Below are 26650 nucleotides of genomic sequence, written 5' to 3' on the forward strand. Positions count from 1 at the left end.
GTGACTGAACTGCAGTCTGTAACCTTTTTCTACAGTGCGCAGGACCCACGCAGGACCCACATCCTTTCGAGGCTGGCTTCGGGTATCAACCGAGCCTTGTCCCCAACCCCCTGAAGCGGCGAACCGGCAGGGAGCAGTTGGGGACAATTTTCGGTGTACGGACGTGTTAACTGCCCAGTCGCAAGTCCTCCCGGAGGCGGCTGGAGCAGTGAACGTCCGCGGGAAACCGATGTGGCCCGAAGCGTCTGTGACGGCGGGATTACCACATCGATTTCCCGAGAGCGCCGCGGCGGGGACAACCTCGGTTGTTCCTGCGCGGGGGGGACCGCTCTTTGAAGTCCAGCCGAAGCTAGGACTTCTTCCCAGCAGCCTTCCTAGCCTGAAGGACGTTTCTTAAATCGCCCATAGGTGCGGAAGCCTGCTGGTGCGAGCGCCGCCTCTGTTGCCAGGCTCCAGGAGGAGGGGCTCGAGAGGCGACGCTCTGCTTTTGCACCTGCCGGTGCGAGGAACTGGTGGACGGCTGAAGCTGCCCGCTGGAGGCAGCCTTCCCTTTGGAGCGACGAGGGAGATATTGGCGGAAAGCTGCTGACTGCTTCCTCGCCTCCTGGAATCTGTCGACGACGATATTAACGGCGTCGCCGAACAGACCAGAAGGCGAGATCGGGGAATCCACTAGGGAGGTTTTATCCTTCTCCTTCATCCCCGATAAATTCAGCCATAAATGTCTCTCCACAGTCACCATGGATGCCATAGAGCGGCCCACAGCGCGGGCCGTCTCCTTGGTGATGCGGAGAGACAAATCCGCAGCCTTCCGGAGCTCCAATATGTCCCCCGGAGAGGGACCCTCACCCTCGTCCAACTCCTTCAGGAGGTCGGCCTGGTAGGCTTGCAAGATGGAAAGGGTATGCAAGGAACTACCAGCCCGCCCAGCCGCCATATAGGCTCTGCCCACCAAGGCTGAGGTGTCCCTGCAGGGCTTGATGGGCAGTACCGGGGCTTTCAGCGACGATGCCGATTCGGGAGAAAGATAGCCCGCGAGCGCATCTTCCACCCGCGGCATCGTCCCGTATCCGGCTGCACGCGCCCCCAGGACATTAGAATAGTCCAATACAGGGGGATTGGAGACGCGTGCCGAATACGGCTTTCTCCAAGTCGGGGAAAAAAGGCAAACCCCGGCGAGGTGTTTGAGCCCGGCGTGAAAGGAATCGGTCATCCAGCCTGCTTGGTGGCTGGACTTCCTCATTTTCCTGTGGCCAATCTAATCTTAATTTGGCCACCGCACGGGTCAAAACCTCGACCAGTTCCTCTTGAGCGGGTGGGTGAAACGGCGACTCATCTGGTGCTTCACCGCCCGCTTCGATGTCCACCTCATCTGGTTCCTCGGAACCAGAGAGAATGAACATCGGATTCTCCACCCCGGGGGAAGAAGCCGCAGCGCGGGCTTCCACACGGGGAGGGAGAATCTCGGAATCATCAGACGAAGTTTGGGAAGGTGCCTCAGCAGTCCCAAACCTGTCTGACAGATCCCGCTGTGAGCCCCAGGATCTGCGACGCCGCTTTGCCTCGGCAACAGCGGGTCCAGAACCAGAGGGCTCACGAGGCTGGCCGGCCTCATCGAACACGGCCAGCCGAGAACGCAAGAGCCTGAGTGTGAGCCGCTCACAATGTTCACAGGCGGCTCCCTCGAGAGCCGCCTGAGCATGCTCAACACCCAGGCATTGAACACAAAGCGAGTGTGTGTCCGAGCCCGACATGTAGCGAGGACACGGGTGCACACACTGCTTAAAGTCCCTTGCCTTCTCAGTCGCCATCTCACACACTTTCTTTCTCACAACGAACAACAATAAATAGACAGACAGATTTCACAAAGAGCGCTATGCTGAAGAGCGATAACTGCCATTACTATGCCTGGGCTGCCCTATATGTATCTTCCGGGTATGCCGTCATAGTTACGTCATGACGCAACACCAATCAGGATTGGCCTGATTTCATTCATACTTCAGACGCGCTGTTGCTTAGGGAGTGTCCCCAAATTCGTTGTTACCGATGCAGTGGGAGTTCCCTCGAAAGGGAACTATATATCATTTTTTTTAATTTACTTCTCAACTATACATTTATGCTGTGTTTTTGTGGGTATTTGGTAGTTTTTTACCTATTTACTGCACAAATACTTAACTATGTCATAAATTGGCTCATTAAAAATTATTTTATGAAAAGATTTTATGAAAAAATCACTTGAATGATGATCTTAAATAAATATAAATAGTTTTTGGACATTGCTCTATGTGTCAGGGATAGAATACCGCCATCTGTAGGTTTGTGGAAAAACTTTAGGAATTATATTATATTTATATTTATATTATTAAAGAGAAAGAGAGTGCAATGACCACATTATCCACTAGAGGTCCATAAGGAAGTTATGCAAAAGTTAAGCTGCCTTTCATCTTTCTTTTATTTGCCCTTTTCCCTCTCTTTCTCATGATTGTTCCATGTTGCATTTGTGCTCTAGTATTTGTCCTTCATTTATGTATGGAATTTTTTCAGATTTATGCCAGTTTTGTTGATTTTATTTGCCAGTTTCTATAAAAATGCTCTCTGTTGCAGTCACACACATGTGTGTGTTTGTGTGTGTGTGTGTGTGTGTGTGTGTGTGTGTGTGTGTGTGTGTGTGTGTGTGTGTGTGTGTGTGTGTGTGTGTGTGTGTGTGTGTGTGTGTGTGTGTGTGTGCGTGCGTGTGTGTATGAGACAGAAAGTTCGTTCTACTTTGTGTTTATGCTCTAGGACCAGACCTTGATATAAATGTGGAAATTTTCAGATTTATACTGGATTTAGTAAAAACATTTTGACAAAAAAAATGAAAAAAATGTATTTTTTACACTTTCCCATTCATTTTCAATGTGGGGTCAATCTGACCCCGAGGGACTTAAACGGTAATTTTTTTTTTTACACACCTTTAGAACAACCAAATCAAGCCCAGATTTTTTGTGCATGTTAAGATAGATTATTTAGGAAAGGTCACCGAGTCTCATGGCCCTGAGATGAAGGGAACACTTTTAAAAAATGGAGGAAAAGTCCAGTGGGGTCAGCTGGACCCCAAGGGACGATTAAGGGTTAAAAACAGAAAATATGGCTGACCAAAGTGCTGAACAAAACACAAGTTAAAGAGAAAAGGGCAAAACCAAACATTTATGACATAAGCTCACAATAAATTAAAAGCCAAAGAAAAAAATAGGTTTTAAGAGAAGATTTTAAAACGTTAAAGACTGTGCCGATCTGATGTAAACTGGAAGGCAGTTCCACAGCCTAGGGCCGGCAATAGCAAAGGCTCCGTCTCCTCTGTGCTTTAATCGTGATCTGGGGAATGATAAAAGTCTCTTATCACCAGACCTCAGATTTCGTGTGGGATTGTGTGGACGGAGTAGCTCAGACAAATAGCTCGGTGCCAGATTATTTAAGGATTTAAAAACAAAGAGTAGAATTTTAAATTCAATTCTGAAATGCACAGGTAGCCAATGAAGCAATTCCAAAATAGGAGAAACGTGATAAAATTTACGTTTTATTTCGAGAAACTTTGCAGCGGCATTTTGTACGAATTGGACTCAAGCAATAGAGTATTTGGACAAGTAAAGAGAGTTGCAATAATCCAAACGAGATGTAATGAGCGCATGGATAGCAATCTCTAAGGTTTTCTCAGAAAGAGAAGATCTAATCTAAGAGAGAAGTAGGAAAAAACAAGAGCTGATCACCGCATTTATTTGAGGTTCTGATCCCAGAAAACAGCCAAGTTCTTAATGCAGGATTAAGTAAACGGAGCAAGGTAGTCCAGGTCAATGCTTCTGCTCCCAGATTTTCCATGAGGGCCAAAGACTATAACCTCGGTTATAGATTCATTCAGAAATAAGACATTTTGAGAAAACCACATGTTCACTTCATCTAGGCATGCAAAAAGAGATTTCAGAGAAGCATTTCAGAGGTAAATAAATGTGGGTATCATCCGCATAGCAGAGAAATGATACACCATGTTTCTGAAGATGGAGCCCAGAGGAAGTAAATACAGGGACAAAAGAATAGGTGCGGGAATTGAACTCAATCCACAGGAGAGTTGTGGAGGCGAGGGACAAAAATGACCCAGTCTAACAGAGAAACTTCTATTCGTTAAATATATATATATTTAAATAAATATATATAATATATTTAAACCAACTGAGGACAGTTCCCTGAATACATTTCTTTGTTGTAATTTCATTCTTGAAATGACAAAAGCTTGGATGAGGAGCTGTGCCGTTTATTCTGATAGGAAGGATCTGATTTTCCTGATGTTGTAAAGTGTGAACCTACAGCCATAGCCAATAGTACCGACAGTGACCATTTTTGTTTAGCAAAGTTTGTTGCCTCAGTTGTTGTAGTGTTGATTCACATTGTTTCTAGATTGTGCATTGATCAGATGAATTGCGAATCATTACAGAAAGCATGGCCAACCCCTCCCCCCATCATCAGCGCACGGGAAAGTGTGAACAAGTACTAGTCAGGTGAAATCAGGCTATTGTGTACTTGTGTTAGCAATAGATCCCTCCAAAGAAAGCCATCATCACTTAGCACCACAATTCTCAAGGTTCAACAGCAGTGAAGACGACTTCAGGACGTCTCAGAGTGTCCAGCATGCACCAGGACCATCTCCTCTCGAGGCGTCAGCTACAGAATCCTGTCCCCACCAGTGCAGAGCTTGCTCAACATTAGCAGCAGGGGAGTGTGATGCATTCCACTTCTCTATAAAACATCACGGACAGGCTGAAATTCTGCCGGACGTACAAGCGTTAGACAGCAGAAGACTGGTGCAGTTATTTTCTCTGATGAAGATCCCTTCCAACTGTATGGGACATTTGGAAAAGCAATTGTCCGGAGAAGAACAGGTAGTAGTGGCCTAATGGTTAGAGAGTCAGACTGGTAACCTGAAGGTTGAGGGTTTGATTATAATATAGGTGGGGGAGTGAATGAACAGCGCTCTCTTCCACCCTCAATACCCCCGACTGAGGTGCCCTTGAGCAAGGCACCTAACCTCCGAATCGCTCCCTGGGTGCCACAGCAAATGGCTGCCCACTGCTCCAGGTGTGTGTGTGTGTGTGTGTGTGTGTGTGTGTTCACTGCTTACTGCTCCTAATGTGTGTGGACTAACTTGCATGGGTTAAAGAGGACAAAGTCCCAGTATGGGCTACCAAACTTGGCCTTCACGTCACATCATATCATAATAAAGTGGCTCAGAGATTGGGGGTTGACCACAGGTTCTGTATGGGATTAAGGTCCAGGAGTTGCCTGGCCATGGAACCAGAATTTCAACTTACAGTGGGGAGAACAAGTATTTGATACACTGCTGATTTTGCAGGTTTGACCACTTACAAAGCATGTAGAAGTCTGTAATTTTATCATAGGTACTCTTCAACTGTGAGTGACGGAAATCTAAAACAAAAATTCAGAAAATCACAGTGTATGATTTTTAAGTAAATAATTTGCATTTTATTGCATGACATAAGTATTTGATACATCAGAAAAGCAGAACTTAATATTTGGTACAGGAACCTTTGTTTGCAATTACGGAAATCTTACGTTTCCTGTAGTTTTTTACCAGGTTTGCACACACTGCAGCAGGGATTTTGGCCCACTCATCCATACAGACCTCCAGATCCTTCAGGTTTCGGGGCTGTCGCTGGGCAATACGGACTTTCAGCTCCTTCCAAAGATTTTCTATTGGGTTCAGGTCTGGAGACTGGCTAGGCCACTCCAGGGGCCTCATTTATAAAACTTTGCATAAGATTTGCGTCAGAAGTGGCGTACGGATGAAACATAGGACGTGCGTACGCACAGAAATATTCAGATTTATAAAATCGTGCGCACGCACATCCTACGCAGTTTTCCCTTAATAAATCACAATCAATTCTAAATGTAGAGCAGCTTTTGCGGCTTCATGTCACGCCCATAGTTGCCCATAAATAGTCTGTAGCCTCACAACCTCGTGTAGCCGGTGAGGTGGTTATTGATGTGATTAATGGGCGTTGCCAGGTAGGGAGAGGGTTTTTTAAGTAGGCACCTGAAGGGAGATCTAGAGACGGGGTCCGATTTGTTGTGTGGACGCGTGTGGTCTGGCAGCACTTCCGGGTTTTGCGCGGATGCGGTCTGGGTGAGCAGGTAGGCTGAAGTGAACCTCGATTTGTTTTGTCACTTATTAAATATTGTTCAATTAAATTAGGTGTTTTTAACATAGATGCAAACATTGTGCTGTCCGGCAGTGCTGCTGTGGCTGAGTGTGCGCGGACATGGTCTTGTGAGCAGGTAGGATGAGTGAATCGATGGGATGCACATCCGTAAAGCCTTGTTTACTAAAATGAGGTATCATGTTTTAGTGCACTGCAGATGCAGAGAGCGTGGGTCTGCATGCCGTTAGTCACGCCCGTTTTCATGTGATCGTGAGTTGGTGGCCGTGTGGCAGGTAACTGTAGAAGTTTTTTTATATAGTGTCTGTAAATGTTTTTATGCTTTTTAGGATTAAAAAGTAAAACTATGTATGGTGTGTTTTTTTGGTGTATAGTAATTTGTGGTTTTTGTTTGTTTATTAGGTTTAGTTGATCGCTGTTCCTCCTGTGTTTGTTTTTGTTTTATTTTCCTCAGCTAGCCAGTCCCCGTATGTGCGCGCTGTTTGCCTCCAGCGCAGGGAGAAATTATGTTTGTACTGAACTGGACTGGCTAGTGAGGTGCTTTTTTTTTTGTTGTCTTTTATTTGTTTTGTTTGTATGCCATTTCCCAGCCTCGTATTACCAGCCAACCTTTTTACCCATACTACCGTATGGATGCTTGGAAACCACATTAATTCATTTTGCATGAGATTTATGGTTGCCGTGGAGTGTACGTTTTCCTGGTTTGATTCCTAGTTTCGTTTGAGTGGTTTTCCTTTGGTGTAATATGATTTTCGGGAACACTTATGTAATTCGTTTTTTTCTCTTTATTTTTGAATTATGTGTGATTTAAGCTGGGATTGTGTTGGGGTTTATGGAAGGTTGGTTGGTCATTGACATCTTCGAAGGGGGAATTTAACTGTTTGTTATTTGTTTTATTTTTCTGTGTTGATTAAATTCAGTTTGTTATAATTATTTTTGTATAAATAAAATAAGTTATTTTTGTGAGATTTGTGTTTTTTTGGTCAGGAAAGTGGTCGCCCTTGGTTACAATTTGGCGTAGACGGCAGGACGAGACTTTCTTTTCCCTTTTTCGTGGTATTAAAGGCTGGGAAGTGGTTAGTTTTTTCTGTATTTTTCTTGTTTTTTTCTAAATTTGTAGGGAGGAACAGCGGTCAGCTCGTAGGACGACTGCTTCTGGGGACGTTGGGTTCGTCGGCTGCAGTAATGGCGGAGGAGTTGCAAGAACTACGAGACCAGTTAGAGCAACTGCGACTGGAAAATGAAAGACTCAAACTGCCTCAAGCTGAAGGCGTGGCAGGTGCCATGTCAAGTTCGGACTCAGAAAGGCAGGGGCAGCGTCGTGAACAGGCTATATATCTGCCTAGAGAGAGAAAATGTCCTAAATTTTCTGGTAAGGTGTCTCCCGGCTCTCCTTTGTTGGAGGATTGGATTGAAGAGGTGGAGAGTTGTATTAGGGGTAGATATATGTCCGAGTCAGACAAAGCCATGTTTGTCTATGACCATCTAGAGGGGGAGGCTCGGATCGAAATCAAGTTCAGGCCTGAGGAAGTTAAAGAGAATTCCACTGAGATATTTGCAGTGTTACGTGAATTATATTGTCTTTCTTCCCCTTATGTTATCCTGCAACAACAATTCTTTGATCGAAAGCAGAAGGATGGGGAATCTTTACAAGAGTTTTCGCATGCTTTGATGGACCTTATGGATAAGGTACGAAAAGCTAACCCTAATGCTGTGTCTGATTATCAGGTAGTTCTGCGAGATCAATTTTGTGAAAATGTTCAGGACCATACCCTTCGTAGAGAACTGAAAAGGTTGGTGAGGCAGAATCCTTCTTTGACCCTCCTTGACCTACGCAAGGAGGCAATGCGTTGGGTGGAGGAGGGACAGCCACAAAGAAATAGATCAAGTAGAGTAGTTCCCCATTCATTTGAAACTCAAGTAGTGGCGACATGTGATGAAAACCGGGTTGTTAGTTCAGAATTTACAGAATTGAAAGATATGGTCCTACGACAGCAGGCACAATTGGATTTGATCCTTAAAACTTTGAGTACTTCAGAAGGGGTTGCAAGTAATATCAATAGAGTCCCTAGGGGCAGTAGATTTCGCAGAACACCTGACGGCCAACCCATATGTATCAAATGTAATCAAGCGGGTCATATAGCGAGATATTGTACGCTCAATATACAAACCAAGTCTGTGCCTGTTTCGGGTTCTAATGGTGGGGTAGTTGCTGAATCTCTTTTTCCGGCGGAAAACTAGAGCCCTCCAGGGTGCAGAGCCACACACTGGAGATGGGGACATTAGGCTCAAAAGTTGATTCTCAAGCTTTTTCTAGTTTAGTAGGGTCTTGTCCAACATTAAATGTTAAAATGGGAACTGTTGATGTGTTGTGCTTATTAGATACAGGATCTATGGTTACTACTGTAACTGAGAGTTTTTTTAACCATAATTTTTTTGATTTGGGTAAAGGGGGTCTCCGTGACTGTGCATGGTTAGCGTTGAAAGCTGCAAATGGGATGGATATTCCTTGTGTGGGGTATGTAGAACTGGATGTTAGTTTATTTGGGGTCACCTTACCCAAGAAAGGTATTTTGATTGTAAAAGATGCCTGTTCTCCTAGCATGCATGCTCAGAAAGAGAAGATTCCAGCTGTACTAGGTATGAATATCATTCGGGAGTGTTATTTGAATTTATTTAATGAACATGGTGTGGAGCTTTTTCAGATTCCCCAAATGCAAGCAGCTACAGCAGCATGGAAACAAGCACTCCGCTGTTGTCAAAAAATTGAGGCGGTGTCAAATTCTTCTTCTGTATTTAAGGTGAGAGTGCAGGGTAAAACCCCCATCCGTGTTGCTGCAGGTACCATGACTATGGTTCCTGTTACCTGTCCCCAAGTTTCAGGTGCTGTGATAGAGTTTCTTTTAGAACCATTTGGGCCAGAGGAAAATGCCCTTCCGGAAGGATTGCTGTTGTCTCCCTCCTTGGTATATGCAGAAAGAGGGTTAGTGTATGCACCCATCGTTAACGTGGGTAGTACAGAGGTATGGTTGGGACCCCGGCGCATTATAGGTACAGTCCAAGTAGTGACCGTGATAACTGCCCCAGGGCCTAAGTTACAGATATGTCCTGAAAATGTTTATAGTGCCCAGGTGTCTGTTCATGTGGCTGAGCAGTTGACTAATGGCAACATGGATTTTCCTTCTTTTGAAGGACTTACTGAACAGGAAACTGAACAGGCAAAGCAGTTGCTAGATAAATATCAGGTCATTTTTTCCACGACTGAGGGTGATATAGGTTGTACAGCTCTGATTAAACATGAGATTCCATTAGTGGATGAGAAACCAGTGCGACAGCCATATAGACGAATCCCCCCCTCCCAGTATGAGTCTGTAAGGTCCCATATTCAACAGCTTTTGGACAGTAAGGTGATAAGGGAGAGTAGTAGCCCTTACTCGTCCCCGATTGTCCTGGTACAGAAGAAGGATGGAACAATTAGAATGTGTGTTGATTATCGTCAATTGAATGTGAAAACTAGAAAGGACGCTTATCCACTACCAAGAATTGAGGAGTCTTTGGATGCTTTGACTGGGGCAAGGTGGTTTTCCACTGTAGATTTAGCAAGTGGGTATAATCAGGTTGAGGTAGCGGAGGCAGATAAGGCCAAGACAGCTTTTTGTACTCCATTTGGTTTGTTTGAATTCAATCGTATGCCCTTTGGGCTTTGTAATGCACCAGGGACATTCCAAAGACTCATGGAACGACTGTTTGGGGATAGGCGTTTCTCTTCTTTACTTTTGTATCTGGATGATATAATTGTCTTTTCCTCTTCTGTACAGGAACATTTGTTACGGCTGGAGGAGGTTTTTAAGCGACTGCAGCAGGAAGGTCTGAAGATTAAATTGAGCAAATGCAGTTTTTTCCAGAAGCAGGTGAAATATTTAGGGCATCTAGTGTCTGAGCAGGGGGTTGCTACTGATCCTGATAAAGTTGCAGCAGTAAAAGAATGGAGTCGTCCAGTACATTTGGCAGAGCTTCGTTCGTTTATAGGTTTTGCCAGCTACTATAGCCGGTTTATTAATGGATTTGCCAAGATGGCTAGGCCACTTCATGAGTTGGTAACAAGACTGAGTGGTTCTGCAAGAAAGGGTAAGACCCCACGGCTGCCTTTATCTTCTGTGTGGGATGCAGTGTGTGAGAATAGTTTCCAAACATTGAAGGCAAAGCTGGTTACTGCACCTGTGCTGGCATATGCGGATTTCCGCAAGTCTTTCGTCCTGGAAATAGATGCAAGCCATCAGGGTTTGGGGGCGGTGTTGTCCCAAGAGCAGGGTGGCAAGATTCGCCCTATTGCATATGCCAGTAGGGGTCTGCGGAGGACAGAGCGAAATATGGAGAACTATAGCTCCATGAAGTTGGAGTGTTTGGCTCTAAAATGGGCTGTATGCGATAAGTTTAGGGAGTATTTGTTGGGGAATGACTTTGTTGTCTACACCGACAATAATCCTCTCTGTCACCTGCAGACATCAAAGTTGGGCGCTCTGGAGCAGCGATGGTTATCACAGTTGGCTTCTTTCAATTTTGTGATTAAGTACCGGCCGGGAAGGGTTAATCAAAATGCTGACGCACTGTCACGGCAGATCATGAATAGTGTGCTTCCAGGAACAGAACTTCCCCAAGCTTTACAGCAGCAAGTGAGGGGAAGATCTCCAGAGCGTGTAGTGGTGAGTGCTAGTGAAGTTGCTGCATTGCCTGGATGTGCGCAGGCAGATCTCGCTTGTCTGCAGAGAGCAGATCCAGTTATTGGGCCCGTTATGGAGGCCTGGGATGCGGGCAGCGTTTTACGCTCTTCGGAGTTGGCTGGTAGGGATCGAGCTGTAAAGGAGCTGGCTAGGCAATGGGACCGATTGCGAGAGAAGGATGGGTGTCTTTATCGTTTGGCGTATACACCTGATGGTCATCGAGAGATCTATCAGTTACTGTTACCTCAAAAACTTCAAAAGGAGGTGTTTAGCAGTTTGCATGACAGTCATGGACATCAGGGGAAAGATCGAACGGTAGAATTAGTGAAGCGTCGCTGTTATTGGCCAGGGATGGTTAGAGATGTGGAGCGGTGGTGTCGGGAATGTCAGCGGTGCATTCTTGCGAAGGCGGTTCAACCGAAGGTGAGGTCTTTTATGGGAACACTACAAGCATCTCGGCCTCATGAAATCTTGGCAGTCGATTTTACCTTGTTGGAGCCTGCAGGTGATGGGAGGGAGAATGTTTTGGTGCTTACTGATGTTTTTTCTAAGTTCACTCAGGCTATCCCTACTCGTGATCAGCGAGCAAGTACTGTGGCCGATGTTTTGGTCCGGCATTGGTTTCATTTGTTTGGGGTCCCTTGTCGTCTGCATTCAGACCAAGGGCGGAATTTTGAAAGTAACCTCATTAGTCAGCTATGTAAGATTTATGGTGTACAGAAGAGTCGCACTACCCCATACCATCCACAGGGTAATGGGCAGTGCGAACGTTTTAATCGGACGCTCCATGATTTGTTGCGGACGTTGCCCCCAGAGAAAAAGAGGCGGTGGCCTCAGCATTTGCCACAGCTTGTTTATTCAAGATTCAAGATTCAAGATTCAAGATTCAAGAGTTTTATTTGTCACATACACAGTTATATACACAATATACAACTGGCAGTGAAATGTAAACAGGTCCGCTCCATGGACAGTGCAAATAACAGTTACAAGAAATTAAATAGAAATAGAATAAAATTAGAATAAAAAGTATTAACATAAGTAGAATTATAAATAAATCAAGTTAAGATAAAAATAGGAAATAAGATAAAAATAAAAATATAAAAAAATATGTGGATATGATAAGTGAGATAAACTGTAGACTTAAAAATAAGTGGTTAACATAAAATATATAATATGTATATATAAAGAAGTATAATGTGCAAGGTTTATTACAGGTTGTTACGCAGTAACAATAGGGACGTAAAGTGGGACGTAAAGTGCAGTGCAATTGCAGTATGTGGATGTTAATGTTAAAAGACTGGATGTTTATGTGTGTGCGGGGGTGAAGTGAGTCACGTGACTGAGTTCAGGAGTCTGATGGCCTGGGGGAAGAAACTCCTCCTGAGTCTTTCAGTCTTTGCCATCAGGCTACGGAAGCGCTTACCAGATGGCAGCAGGGTGAAGTGAGAGTTTGCAGGGTGATTAATGTCTCTGATGATTTTAGTAGCTCTACCTCTGCAGCGTTTGGTGAAGATGTCCTGCAGAGACGGGAGAGCTGAGCCTGAGATGCGCTCGGATAAGCGCACCACTCTTTGCAGGGCTTTGCAGTCGTGACTGGTGCTGTTCCCGTACCACGCTGTGATGCACTGAGTCAGGACACTTTCTATCGCCCCTCGATAGAAAGTTTTCAGGATGGCTGGTGAAACCCTGAATTTCCTCAGCTGGCGCAGGTGGTACAGTCTTTGCCTGGCTTTTTTCACCTGTGTCTGGATGTGTGTAGTCCAGGTCAGATCCTCGGAGATGTTCACACCCAGGTATTTGAAGCTGCTCACTCTCTCTACCGGTGTCCCGCTGATCATGAGAGGGGAGTATGACCGATGCTGTCTCTTCCTGAAGTCCACAATCAGTTCTTTGGTCTTGTTAACATTCAGAGAGAGACAGTTGTCCTGGCACCATGATGTCAGTTGCTCCACTTCGTCCAAGTATGCCGTCTCATTGTTGTTGGAGATGAGACCCAGGACAAAACCCGGAAGGTTTATGCTTATAATACCACAGTGCATTATTCTACTGGTATGACCCCGTATTTTTTAATGTTTGGGCGTGAACCTAAGTTGCCGGTTGATTTTTTGTTAAATAATCAGTTGGAAGAGGCCATAGAGGCGCCCGAACAGTGGATTGTGGAACATCAGGATAGGCTTCAGGCAGCATATGGTGAGGTACAGGAGAGATTGAGAGAAAAGGTCGCCCGTCGTAACCGATGCTACGAAGGTAGAGTAAATGATCAGGATTTTAGAACGGGTGAGTTGGTTTATCTTAAAAGTCATCATCGTGGACGAAATAAGATTCAGGATGTGTACGATTCATGTCTGTATAAGGTTTTGCGTGAACCAGGGGAGCAGGGTGTTGTGTACTCTGTTACTCCTGTGTCCCAGACAGGGCCTGTGAAGCAGGTCCATCGGATGGAAATGCGTAAGGCGTTTATTGACCCGGTCGTAAGTGATGGAGACTCTACTGTGTCTGAATCAGTGGGCTCGACTAGTGGGTCTATTATAGATTCAGACGATGATTCAGCCTCATGTGTATTATTGCGAGGTGAGTGTGATGCATCACCAAAGATAGCTGAGGCTAGTGTCCTGGAAAGTTCCCCGGTATCGGAGGCTCAACCCTTGGACCTGAGACGTTCTGGGAGAAGTACAGCAGGTCAGCATTCAAACCCATATAGACTGCCTAGGGCTGCAGTGGTGCCAGTAGTGGGAGATGAATTGTAATACTTGAGACCGAGTGGATGTGCTGTTTTCCCTGAGAATATTATTTTTTTGTGTATGTGTGCATTGGTGGGTCACCAATAAATTCCTAGGGGGAAGAATGTAGCCGGTGAGGTGGTTATTGATGTGATTAATGGGCGTTGCCAGGTAGGGAGAGGGTTTTTAAGTAGGCACCTGAAGGGAGATCTAGAGACGGGGTCCGATTTGTTGTGTGGACGCGTGTGGTCTGGCAGCACTTCCGGGTTTTGCGCGGATGCGGTCTGGGTGAGCAGGTAGGCTGAAGTGAACCTCGATTTGTTTTGTCACTTATTAAATATTGTTCAATTAAATTAGGTGTTTTTAACATAGATGCAAACATTGTGCTGTCCGGCAGTGCTGCTGTGGCTGAGTGTGCGCGGACATGGTCTTGTGAGCAGGTAGGATGAGTGAATCGATGGGATGCACATCCGTAAAGCCTTGTTTACTAAAATGAGGTATCATGTTTTAGTGCACTGCAGATGCAGAGAGCGTGGGTCTGCATGCCGTTAGTCACGCCCGTTTTCATGTGATCGTGAGTTGGTGGCCGTGTGGCAGGTAACTGTAGAAGTTTTTTTATATAGTGTCTGTAAATGTTTTTATGCTTTTTAGGATTAAAAAGTAAAACTATGTATGGTGTGTTTTTTTGGTGTATAGTAATTTGTGGTTTTTGTTTGTTTATTAGGTTTAGTTGATCGCTGTTCCTCCTGTGTTTGTTTTTGTTTTATTTTCCTCAGCTAGCCAGTCCCCGTATGTGCGCGCTGTTTGCCTCCAGCGCAGGGAGAAATTATGTTTGTACTGAACTGGACTGGCTAGTGAGGTGCTTTTTTTTTTTGTTGTCTTTTATTTGTTTTGTTTGTATGCCATTTCCCAGCCTCGTATTACCAGCCAACCTTTTTACCCATACTACCGTATGGATGCTTGGAAACCACATTAATTCATTTTGCATGAGATTTATGGTTGCCGTGGAGTGTACGTTTTCCTGGTTTGATTCCTAGTTTCGTTTGAGTGGTTTTCCTTTGGTGTAATATGATTTTCGGGAACACTTATGTAATTCGTTTTTTTCTCTTTATTTTTGAATTATGTGTGATTTAAGCTGGGATTGTGTTGGGGTTTATGGAAGGTTGGTTGGTCATTGACATCTTCGAAGGGGGAATTTAACTGTTTGTTATTTGTTTTATTTTTCTGTGTTGATTAAATTCAGTTTGTTATAATTATTTTTGTATAAATAACATAAGTTATTTTTGTGAGATTTGTGTTTTTTTGGTCAGGAAAGTGGTCGCCCTTGGTTACACTCGGACCGTGGCCGAAAAAAAGAAAGAAATGGTCAGACATCAAAGTCGAGGCAAAAAAGCGTCTAGCGCTCCATCGCCAGAGTGTGTCTGCCACGGGTGGGGGAAAGGGGACACCGGAGCTGACCCCTCTTGATGAGAGACTGGCGGCAATTATTGGGGAATCCCTATTAATCCCTATCCCTATTATCTACGTGGAAATGGGAAATAGTTCAGTGCAAATGTAATTTCTTGCAGCTTTCTGAATGGTTGAGACATACGTCATATGTTATTTTATCGAAAATAAAACTAACTAAAGGCATTTGCATGAATACCATGATTCCGTAGCTGATGAAGAAATGTTTACTATGAAAACAACTTTCCCCAGTGGACAATTAATACGTCTATCTATCTATCTATCTATCTATCTATCTATCTATCTATCTATCTATCTATCTATCTATCTATCTATCTATCTATCTATCTATCTATCTTCCTAATTATCTATCTATCTGTCTATCTAATTGCATCTATATCTGCTCCGCCAGACGGACACCTATGACGATAATATCAGTTTTGTACATTATTTCGTTATGTTTACCATATTATTTATGAGGATGAATTGCATAACATGCCAATATTGTTGCAGAACATATTTCACTTTTTTTTTTTTTTTTTTTTGCATTTCTGTTGTAATTTTCGTTTGATTTTGTTTGTTTTACACTGCAGATCGATCAAAAGGGTGTTCGTGTAGGCTGTTAATTGTAAGACTTGCTTTGTGAAGTCTTCATGTTATTTATGAGAGGCAGTATTGCCATTTCTTTTACATAACGGTCTACAGTTTCACACACTCTCACGTGTTTCTTCCATCTGCCGACGGTGTCGCCATTTCTCATTTCACCCGTTTTTGTGCATACGCCTGGGTCAGAGCTTGCGTGAAGGACCGCACATTTTCCCGTCAAGTTTGCTTTTTATAAATACCAATTATTGCGTAGAGAGCGGCGTACGCCTTCTTTTCTGCGTACGCAACATTTATAAATGAGGCCCCAGGACTTTGAGATGCTTCTTACGGAGCCACTCCTTAGTTGCCCTGACTGTGTGTTTAGGGTCGTTGTCATGCTGGAAGACCCAGCCACGACCCATCTTCAATGCTCTTACTGAGGGAAGGAGGTTGTTGGCCAAGATCTCACGATACATAGCCCCATCCATCCTCCCCTCAATACGGTGCAGTCGCCCTGTCCCTTTGCAGAAAAGCATCCCCAAAGAATGATGTTTCCACCTCCATGCTTCACGGTTGGGATGGTGTTCTTGGGGTTGTACTCGTCCTTCTTCTTCCTCCAAACACAGCGAGTGGAGTTTAGACCAAAAAACTCAAATTTTTGTCTCATCAGACCACATGACCTTCTTCCATTCCTCCTCTAGATCATCCAGATGGTCATTGGCAAACTTCAGACGGGCCTGGACATGCGCTGGCTTGAGCAGGGGGACCTTGCGTGCGAAATGTGTTACTAATGATTTTCTTTGAGACTGTGGTCTCAGCTCTCTTCAGGTCATTGGCCAGGTCCTGCCATGTAGTTCTGGGCTAATCCCTCACCTTCCTCATGATCATTGATGCCCCACGAGGTGAGCTCTTGCATGGTGCCCCAGACCGAGGGAGATTGACCTTCATCTTGAACTTCTTCCATTTTCTAATAATTGTGCCAACAGTTGTTGCCTTCTCACCAAGCTGCTTGCCTATTGTCCTGTAGCCCACCCCAGCCTTGTGCAGGTCTACAATTTCATCCCTGATGTCCTTACAGAGCTCTCTGGTCTTGGCCATTGTGGAGAGGTTGGAGTCTGTTTGATTGAGTGTGTGGACAGGTGTCTTTTATACAGGTAACGTGTTCAAACAGGTGCAGTTAATACAGGTAATGAGTGGAGAACAGGAGGGCTTCTTAAAGAAAAACTGTCATACAATAAAATGCTAATTAATTATTTAAAAATCATACAATGTGATTTTCTGGATTTTCCGTTTAAGTGTACCTTTGATTAAAAAAAAATACAGACTTCTACATGCTTTGTAAGTAGGAAAACCTGCAAAATCACCAGTGTATCAAATACTTGTTCTCCCCACTGTACGTTGAAATTCTGGATCCATGGCCAGGCAATTCCTGGATCTTAATCCCATAGAGAGAACCTGTGGTCAACCCTCAGAAGGCAAGTGGGCAAGCAGAAGCCCACCAATTGTGATCAACTCCCAATAAGGCAAGAATGGATCACCATCAGTCAGGATTTGGTCCAGAAGCTGATATCCAGCATGCCAGAGCAAATTGCAGAGGCTATGAAGAAAGAACAACTCTGTAAATATTGACTCTTCTCAATGCTTTTGTTAATAAAAGCCTTTGAGAGTTATGAAATGCTTCTCCTTTTTTTCCAGTATACCATAGAAATGTGAAAATCTGAAGCAGCAAATGTTGTGAAAACAAAATGGTCACTACCATTATATTTGTCACAGCTGTAGTGCACACAACTCTTCAGGTACTGGTGGACTCCAGAAACTGAGTTAACTGGACGTAACTCAGTTGTGATCTTTATAACAATGGTGGTGGCTGCCCTTAAATTAAATACATTTCTCTTTTATGCAAACTTCGGGCGCCAGACAGTTTTTTAAAACTGATAAAAATATAAACAACCCCGGATAGCAAAGAAAACCACTGATTACACAAAAAACAAAGATTACCAAACAAGCTTCAATTTCAATGGAATTTATTTCTTTATTCAAAAAGGGTACTTGTTTAAATCAAATAATAAAAAAGCAAACACTAAATAAAAAGTATATCTTTATAGATCATAAGGTAACACGCTCAATAATCACAGTTCACAAATGACGCTACAGCCGAAATCCCAGCTGATAAGAGTTAACTATAACTGGACGTCCACACTGGCAGATTCGGGTGTCCACATACATACCAAACTTTTCATAAAACAAAAAGAGGAAAAGAAAAATACATTATTGAATACACATTTCATGGTTGAAAAACAAAACAACATGCAATATTAAATGAAAATGCATTAGACTTAAAACAATCAAAACACGTATAAGCAATAAACCAATGTGCGGATGTGAATGGAATGAGTGTGTGTTTGATAATGTGTGAATGAGTGTGAGATTGCGCATCGGGCACACGGACCCATTTTTTGGCATACGGAATCGTAACTGGAGTAAAGATTGGACTTCGCCAGACTCCAGGAAGAAAGTTTAACAGACTTTAGACTCTTGTGAACAGCTTTCCACACAGCAGACGGTCTTTGAAGAGCGCCACTAGGGAATCAACAGACTCCACGTCGCATCAGACAGCTTGCACGGGTAACATCAGTTCGAACAAACGCCATCTTCCATTTCACACGGTTTTCCTTCACTCTCTTTCACGAATCAACTTGCATACCTTGTGACGTGTCCTTCAACCTGCTTAAATAGACCTTGCCTCCATTTCCCTTTCTGTCGTTAAATTGATCAGACCACCCTTTCCGTTAAAATTAAAAGTAAAAGTAAACATGTATCGTTTACTGTACCGTCACATCTTGAAGAGAATATGAGCAAAGAAGAGGAAACAAAGGAGATGAACAATATACAAATTGGTCATGAAAAGTCTTACTTTTGTCTTACTCGTAGAGTTTTACAGGGTAATACAATGAAGAGACCAGACGCTGACTGTATCTGTGCTGGGGTGAGATGGTGTCCATGATGAAGGGACGAAGGGGAATAGGTGAGCTTGATTAATGGTGACATCCACTTCCACCAACAAAGGGAGATAGGGGTTGGGATGAATGTTGGTGAATTGCAGTGGCTTTCTGATACATTATTCCTTTTAGCTGGAGAGGCCACATCCCTTCCCCGAGATTTGAGCAAAGATTGCGTTTGTTGTGATCTCTTTGCTCTCTGGACGTGTTTTGCAATTATCGGTGAGTAAGAATCAATGGTGAGGCACCTAAAGCTCTCAAGGCATTGGTCCTGCCTTTTGTTCACACAGGGCAACTTTTTGCAATATATGGGAATTTTTGCAATGCGTTTTCAATTCACAATTCTAACTTGCGCAATTTGAAGGGTAATGGAAACACAGCTACTGATGACATAAAACCATACTTCTTTGAGAGAATGCTTGTGGTTACTTTACTTGTGAAGCATTTATAACACATAAACGATTTTCTTTGCAAGAACTCATGTGAACCTTAAGATTTCTTTTGTGACTGTAACTCTTACCACAATCATCACATGTGAACGGTTTCTTTCCAGTGTGAATTCTCATGTGATACTTGAGACGTCCTACTGTTGCGAAACTCTGTCCACATTTATCACATATGAACGGCTTTCCAGTGTGAATTCTCATGTGGCTTTTAAAGGTGTTTTGATGTGCAAAACTCTTTCCACAATGAGAGCAAGAAAAAGGCTTCTCTCCAGTGTGAATTCTCATGTGGGCTTGAAGGTTTCCTTTTTGATTGAAACTCTTTCCACAGTGTTGGCAGGTGAAACGTTTGTCTTCACTGTGAATTCTCATGTGGAGATTAAGGCTTCCTTTTTGATTGAAACTTTTTCCACACTGTTGGCAGATGAATTGTCTTTCTCCAGTGTGAATTCTCATGTGGACATTAAGGCTTCGTTTTTGAGTTAATCTACTTCCACACAGTTTGCAGGTAAAACCCTTTTTGGTGTGAATTCTCATGTGGACATCAAGGTTTTGTATTTGAGTGAAACGCTTTCCACACTGTTGGCAGGAGTAAGGCTTCTCTCCAGTGTGAGATCTCATGTGGACTTCCAGGGTTAGTTTTCGACTGAAACTTTTTCCACACTGACCACAATTTAAATTACTCTTAGATTTGGTCTTCTGAATATTTTCAATCTTCATGGATTTCTCTCCAGTCATGAAATCCTGATGTTTCTCACACTGATCTTTATCTTCTATATTATTCAGTTCCTGACTCTCCTCTTTCAGCGGCATCAGGCCTAAAGCGAAAAAAGACAAATACAAGTTAACACCAGTTTAATGGCACAGAACAACAGACATAAAATCCAACACAAGCCATCAAAACCTACAGAAATAAGTTTACTGAAGAGGGGTTTAATATGGAGTCGCCCACCCTTTGCAGCTCTAACAGCTTCAACTCTTCTGGGAAGGCTTTCCACAAGGTTTAGGAGTGTGTTTATGGGGATTTCTGACCATTCCTCTAGAAGCTCATGTGTGAGGTCAGGCACTGATGTTGGACGAGAAGGCCTGGCTCTCAGTCTCCGCTCTAATTCATCCCAAAGGTGTTCTATCGGGTTGAGGTCAGGACTCTGTGCAGGCCAGTCCAGTTCCTCCACACCAAACTCGCTCATCCATGTCTTTATGGAGCGACGCTTTGTGCACTGGTCAGTAGGCCAGTCGCGATATTCAATAAATCTATTAATCGCACAAAAAAAATGAGCTCCATAATTTTTCCGGCCGTGATAATTTCCAGCATCCGTTTTTATATTCATTTTTGCCGAGCATACATTACATGATCACGCTCTTATACATGTAAATGCTTCTAAGCGTGACAAGACACAGGAGAACGCGCTGTATATCAATGTCCTGTGTGTTTGTGTGTGTGTGTGTCAGTGTCCTGTCTGTGTGGCTGCGTCTCATGTCAGCTAACCGAGGGACACTCTGACACACACACTCGACGCAGTCTCCTGCTCCCATCGAGTTCTCTTTTGCTCATGGACAAACAATGACAACAACAACACAGAGAATTTTGAGTATTCTCATATTAGGAGTCTTAAATGAACTTAAAGAGTTGTGAGGAAATGAGATGACGCGAATTTTACGCGCTGTCCCGCGCATGTTCGGCTGCGGCTGTTCTTAAAGTGACAGGAGCACTGATGATGTCTGTCATTAATGTTCATCACAGAACAACGGGAACAGAACCATATTTAAAATATACTGTCAATAAATTTTCTCTAATTTGGAGAGTAACTGAAATTATTACAATATCAAAACATTAAAATGTATTAATCGTGATTAATTACAGAAAAAAATGTGATTTAATTAATTAATTTTTTTTAATTGATTCCCAGCACTTCCTACAACACAATCATCCGCTGCAGTTTTCCAGCTGTTTATTCAAGTGCATTTTTTTGTTAACAGGAGTGTCCATTGCTTTTTTTGTTTTGTTAATTTATTGTGGATATTTAAAATGTTTTCCGTTTTCAGTGTTAAATAGTCTTTAGAAATAAAAGTTTATTGATCTTTGAAAAGGTGTACCTGCATTATTATGCCATTATTTTAGATGAAAATGGTCTCAGAACGACAATATTATCGTTTATCGCAATAATTTCTGGCCAATATATCGTCCAGCAAAATTTGTTATCGTGACAGGCCTACTGGTCAGTCATGTTGGGACAGGAAGGGGCCGTCCCCAAACACAAAGATGGGAGCATGAAATTGTCCAAAATGTCTTGGTGACGCATTAAGAGTTCCTTTCACTGGAACTAAGGGGCCAAGCCCAACCCCTGAAAAACAACCCCACCACATTTTACACTTGGCACAATGCAGTCAGGCGAGTCCCGTTCTCCTGGAAACTGCCAAACCCAGACTCGTCCATGGGACTGTCAGACAGAGAAGCGTGATTGGTCACTCAGAGAACACGTCTCCACTGCTCTAGAGTCAGGACTCCTGACCTCAACCCGATAGAACACCTTTGGGATGAATTAGAGCAGAGACTGAGAGCCAGGCCTTCTCGTCCAAAAATTCCCATTAACGGTAAATAAAGGTGAGTCATGTAACATGGCAGTGTCTGCAGTGTCTGGTTTCCTCCTCTCAGGGAACCGAGGTTATGTTAGGTAACCGGAGACGTTCCCTTTCGAGCCGGTCTCTTGTCACTGCATCACCGATAGGTGTTGCTATGGGGATATAATAAAATCCCGCCATTTGATGGCTAAGGAATGGAGACCTAAAGCTCAGCGGCACAACGGCTATAAGGATGTCGGTTAAGGGGAAATAAATTAAATGAACATCCCTAGTTGGATGTGTTACTCTGATCCTGCAAAAGCAGAGCTGTTAAAATGATCAAAGACTCCATCCACCCCAGTAACCATCTTTTTACTTTGCTGCCATCTGGTAAGCGCTTCCGTAGTCTGATGGCAAAAACTGAGAGACTCAGGAGGAGTTTCTTCCCCCAGGCCATTAGGCTCTTAAATACAAAACCAGCCTCTTAACATCTTGATGTCTCTACTTAATATCCACTTATCAGTAAGATCTTCATCATTCACTACCTCGATGTGACATACTGTCAGTGTCGACCCGTTTGCACTTTTACCTCTTATACATTCCTGTGTATCTTAATATTTAAGACTACAGTATAATGCACATATGCACATTGCCTCTTGTACATTATTAACCTTAATTCATTTTCTCAAGATTCAAGATTCAAGAGTTTTATTTGTCACATACACAGTTATATACACAATATACAACTGGCAGTGAAATGTAAACAGGTCCGCTCCATGGACAGTGCAAATAACAGTTACAAGAAATTAAAATAGAAATAGAATAAAATTAGAATAAAAAGTATTAACATAAGTAGAATTATAAATAAATCAAGTAAAAGATAAAAATAGGAAATAAGATAAAAATAAAAATATAAAAAATATAAAAAATAAGTGGATATGATAAGTGAGATAAACTGTAGACTTAAAAATAAGTGGTTAACATAAAAAATATATATATGTATATATAAAGAAGTATAATGTGCAAGGTTTATTACAGGTTGTTACGCAGTAACAATAGGAAAGTAAAGTGCAGTGCAATTGCAGTATGTGGATGTTAATGTTAAAAAACTGTATGCTGTATTCTCATAGCTTTATTTATGAATATTTTTTATCTGTGTATATTGTACTACTATGTATATTTTCATCTGTGTTGTATTTTTCTTTTTTTCTTTAATATTGCACTGTCCATGGAGCGGAGCTGACTTTCATTTCACTGCTGGTTATATATGCTCTATATAATTATGGATTGACAAATAAATCTCTTGAATCTTGAATCATCCTTCTCTGAGGATGGTTCTCCTCTGGTAGTTTTTGCCCCACATTTTCCGTTAATTTGAAAAAACTAATATTTTTATTATATGATATGATTATTATCATATTTTTTTTTAAATCTAATGGTTTCATTATAAATATGATGGTGGACTAAGGTGGACACCCAATCTAATATATGACATTTACCATCTGATTCAAACCATGTCATGTCAAAAAATGGAAAAGTCAGCTAACTATTTATTATCATTGTGCCTTTACCCCAAATACCATACTTTTACATATTCTTCTGTTATTGAAAAATGGTTGCTTTATTTACTTTGAGCAAAACTGAAAATCATAAACAAGACATTTTGTCTCAATATATATTCAATTGTTTTTGCAATTCTCATTTGCTACTTAAATCTACAACATTTAAAAAAAAACACACACATTAAATATGAGATCAAATTAGCGCAGAATCAACTTTTTAGAAGCGTAATTACAACAACTTAAGTTGAACTAGCACTAAAGCCTAACAATTGTATTTACACAATTAAAAGGTTTGTTATTCAGTCTTTACATTAAGATGATACTCAACCCCCTTATAGTGCCCGTTTTTTTGGTTTGGGCCACTGCGTCTCCAAATGTCTGTGCACAGCCCTGATAGAGTCCATATAATGCGAGTGTAGATGTCCTCTAAAGTTCATGTGCAAACACTTTATTTCCATTCTGGTCATGTGATCTCAACACGTCGACCGTCTCCATGTCAAATAAAACTGCTTTAATTAGGACACGCGTGACATTCTTCAAATATATACTTCATTTCTGTAGAGGATCACAGGACTGAGTTCAGCTTTGAGAATGACACTAACCTGTTTGCTCCTCAGTTTCTTCATGTTTCACACTGAACACTTCTTCAATCTTTATGTCTTCACTCTCCTGTTTAATCAACGCCATCTTTATAACAGTGTCACGTGGATCTCAGAGGCTTCTCCAGGAGTTCTCCTGTGTGTTTGGACAAAGTCATGTTTAAGAGGAGAATAATAATTCACAGAAAGAAAAATAATTGGGACTCAATTAGTTTAGTTGTCAGGCAAATAGTTCATGGCCTTAAAAATAGCCACAAAAAACACAAATGAATAAAATAACTAAATTACAGACACGTCATAATAATGTATGATTTACATTGGGTGTTTGGGTGTTTAATGATTTGTACATATTTATGGATACATGTCTTGTCATGAAAACATTTATGGTTTGCTTATGAATGAGCGGCACGATTCACCAGCACGCGGCGAATCAAGCTTCTAATCAGTGAGTCATTTGGCAAAGCATTCGATTCAATTGACTCTGAGTTTTGAAAAGCTCAGTTTCTTCATGTCTGAATTAGTGTTTATCATGAGCGGATTCACAATATAGGTCGCGATATGAGACTCACCTTTTGTTACTAACATGTGAATATACTTCACTTATATAAATTAACCATGGTTTATTATAGTAAAAGTGTAGTAACCATGGCTAATTGATTACCATTAATATAACCACAGTTTTACCACAAATACCATGGTTAAACTACGGTTAGAGTACAAAAACCATGTTTAATTTGTGGTTACCATGGTTTAACTATAATAACCATGGGTGTTTTTGGCTTTATTTGTAGTAGAACTATGGTTAATTTTCGTAAGGGATTTACTCACAGAAATACCGCACCAATGTTACATGAATTGCATATTACAAAGATATGTTCAATAATACATCAGTTACACCTCTTGTAAAAGAGGTGTGTATCTATTTAAAAGCGAAAAACCACTAACCTTTCTTCAGTCTAACCACCATAACAGTCACAGGAGCTCTGCGCAGCTTTATGATGTCATCACAGAGCAAAATAAAAGTCCTGTTCACTCATTTTTCTTCTTCTTTTTCTTTTTATGGCGGGTGGCACCAACGTTAAGGTGCATTATCGCCACCTACTGTATTGGAGTGTGAACCAGAGTTTACCCATTTCATTTAAAAATAAATTAATAAAAATAAATAAACCCTAAATTCTCTTAATCAGCTCTGTTCTCTTGAGATAAAAAATAAACTCTCTAATCCGTAACTAAATATATTTTCAAGCTTTAGATCATCCACTCCCAACTTTCTGAGTTCATTCTTCATTGTTTCTCGTTCATTATTATATTTTTGACAGACACATATAACATGTTCTACTGATTCCTCTAGTCCACAGTACTCACATAATCCTGTTGGATGTTTATTTATTAATTTTAAAGTTTTATTCAGCATGGTATGTCCCACCCTTAATCTTGTTAGAATAGTTTCCTCTTTGGTATTCTTGTCTTCCTCACTCCTTCTACTTCCCGTTGTAGTTCATAAAGCTGACGTCCTGTATTTCCTGTATCCCATCTTTGTTGCCACTCTTTAGTGATATATGCTTTAATTACTGATTTTGCTTCAAATTTACTAAATGAGATATTCATAATATCCTAATTTTCCAAAACCATCCATCAATCCATCAACCTTTTAATTTCCCTTTATCCCCCTATGTGCTGGTATCCACATAAATCTTATCATAATGTTCATATTTTTAAATCTGAACAAGTTTTCACATATCTCATTTACTAGATCCTGTCTACTGTGAGATGTGAATGATTGCAATGACTGTAATGCTGAACATGAATCTGTACAAATTATAATCTTTTTGATTCCAGTATCTCTACAGTGTAAACTGATAAATGATCTGATGTTCTCCTATTAATAAAGACGTTTAAGGATGGAATACTAAAAGATGACAGTCTTCTGAATGGCCTTGAAGATTTACCCAGTAATTGATCATTAACTTCTTTCGTCTGATTTGTAACGGCATTTCACCAACCTCAACCTGAAGAGCAGATACAGGAGTCGTTTTAAAAGCACCACAACAAAGTCTCAAAGCTTGAGCTTGTATCACATCCAGCTTCTTCAATAGAGTCTTTGCTGCTGAGTCATAAACAATACTTCCATAATCTAATACTGATCTAACCTATGCTATATAAATAGTTTTCATTGCTCGCTCCTCATTCTGATCCTCTTATATTTTTACATTTAGTGTCTATCTTTTGAATATGTTCTTTCCATGATAATTTAGCATCAAACCACACACACCCAAAAACTTAAAAACTTTAACTTGTTCAATAGTTTGTCCATGCATCTTTATCTGTGTGTCAATGCCTCTTTTCATAGTAAACATGATTGTTATTGTTTTATCTACTGAAAACCTGAAACCCCATGAATATGATCTTTCTACTACTTCTATTGCCTCTTGTATTTTTCCTGTGATATGATTTATATTCTTTCCCCGTTTCCATAATGCCCCATCATCTGCTAACAATGATTGCCCAATGTCTCCCTTGTACTTGAGAAAATACATCATTTATCCCGATTGAAAAGAGGACTGGACTAATGATGGTGCCCTGGGGGGTACCGTTTTCCACCATATATCTTCCAGATAAAGCCTTCCCAATTCTGACTTGAATAAATCTATCAAACAAAAAATCTTTAATCCAATTATAAATTCTACCTGTTATTCCTATCATATCAAGTTTAATTAATAACCCCTCTTTCCAAACCATGTCATATGCGTTTTCAACGTCGAAAAAAGCTGCTATGACTCCTTATTAACCTGAGCTTTCTTAATATC

General features: G+C 41.8%; 1 protein-coding gene across 2 annotated transcripts; it reads right to left on the bottom strand.

Annotated features, from left to right (window-relative positions):
• Positions 1 to 15638: 15638 nt before the first annotated feature.
• LOC307129242 (uncharacterized protein) lies at positions 15639 to 24843 on the bottom strand. Of its 2 annotated transcripts, XM_079821477.1 has the most exons (4): positions 24789 to 24843; positions 23847 to 23979; positions 19198 to 19938; positions 15639 to 17275 (listed from the first exon to the last, which is right to left on the bottom strand). In XM_079821477.1, the coding sequence occupies exons 2-4, from the start codon at positions 23929 to 23931 to the stop codon at positions 17223 to 17225; spliced, it is 879 nt and encodes a 292-aa protein (XP_079677603.1). In that variant the 5' UTR covers positions 23932 to 23979; positions 24789 to 24843; the 3' UTR covers positions 15639 to 17222. The 2 variants fall into 2 exon arrangements, with proteins under 2 accessions (XP_079677603.1, XP_079677602.1); XM_079821476.1 differs by lacking the exon at positions 15639 to 17275 and having other exon boundaries at positions 17688 to 19938.
• Positions 24844 to 26650: the final 1807 nt, after the last annotated feature.

This window comes from Gobio gobio (genome assembly GCF_949357685.1).
Source record: "Gobio gobio genome assembly, chromosome: 7".
Lineage (NCBI taxonomy): Eukaryota > Metazoa > Chordata > Actinopteri > Cypriniformes > Gobionidae > Gobio > Gobio gobio.

Coding starts and splice junctions, on each gene's coding strand:
- LOC307129242 (XM_079821476.1), bottom strand. CDS start 23,931: ATGGCGTTGATTAAACAGGAGAGTGAAGACATAAAGATTGAAGAAGTG. Junction 19,939..23,846: donor AGAAACTGAGGAGCAAACAG/GTTAGTGTCATT, acceptor TTTTCGCTTTAG/GCCTGATGCCGCTGAAAGAG.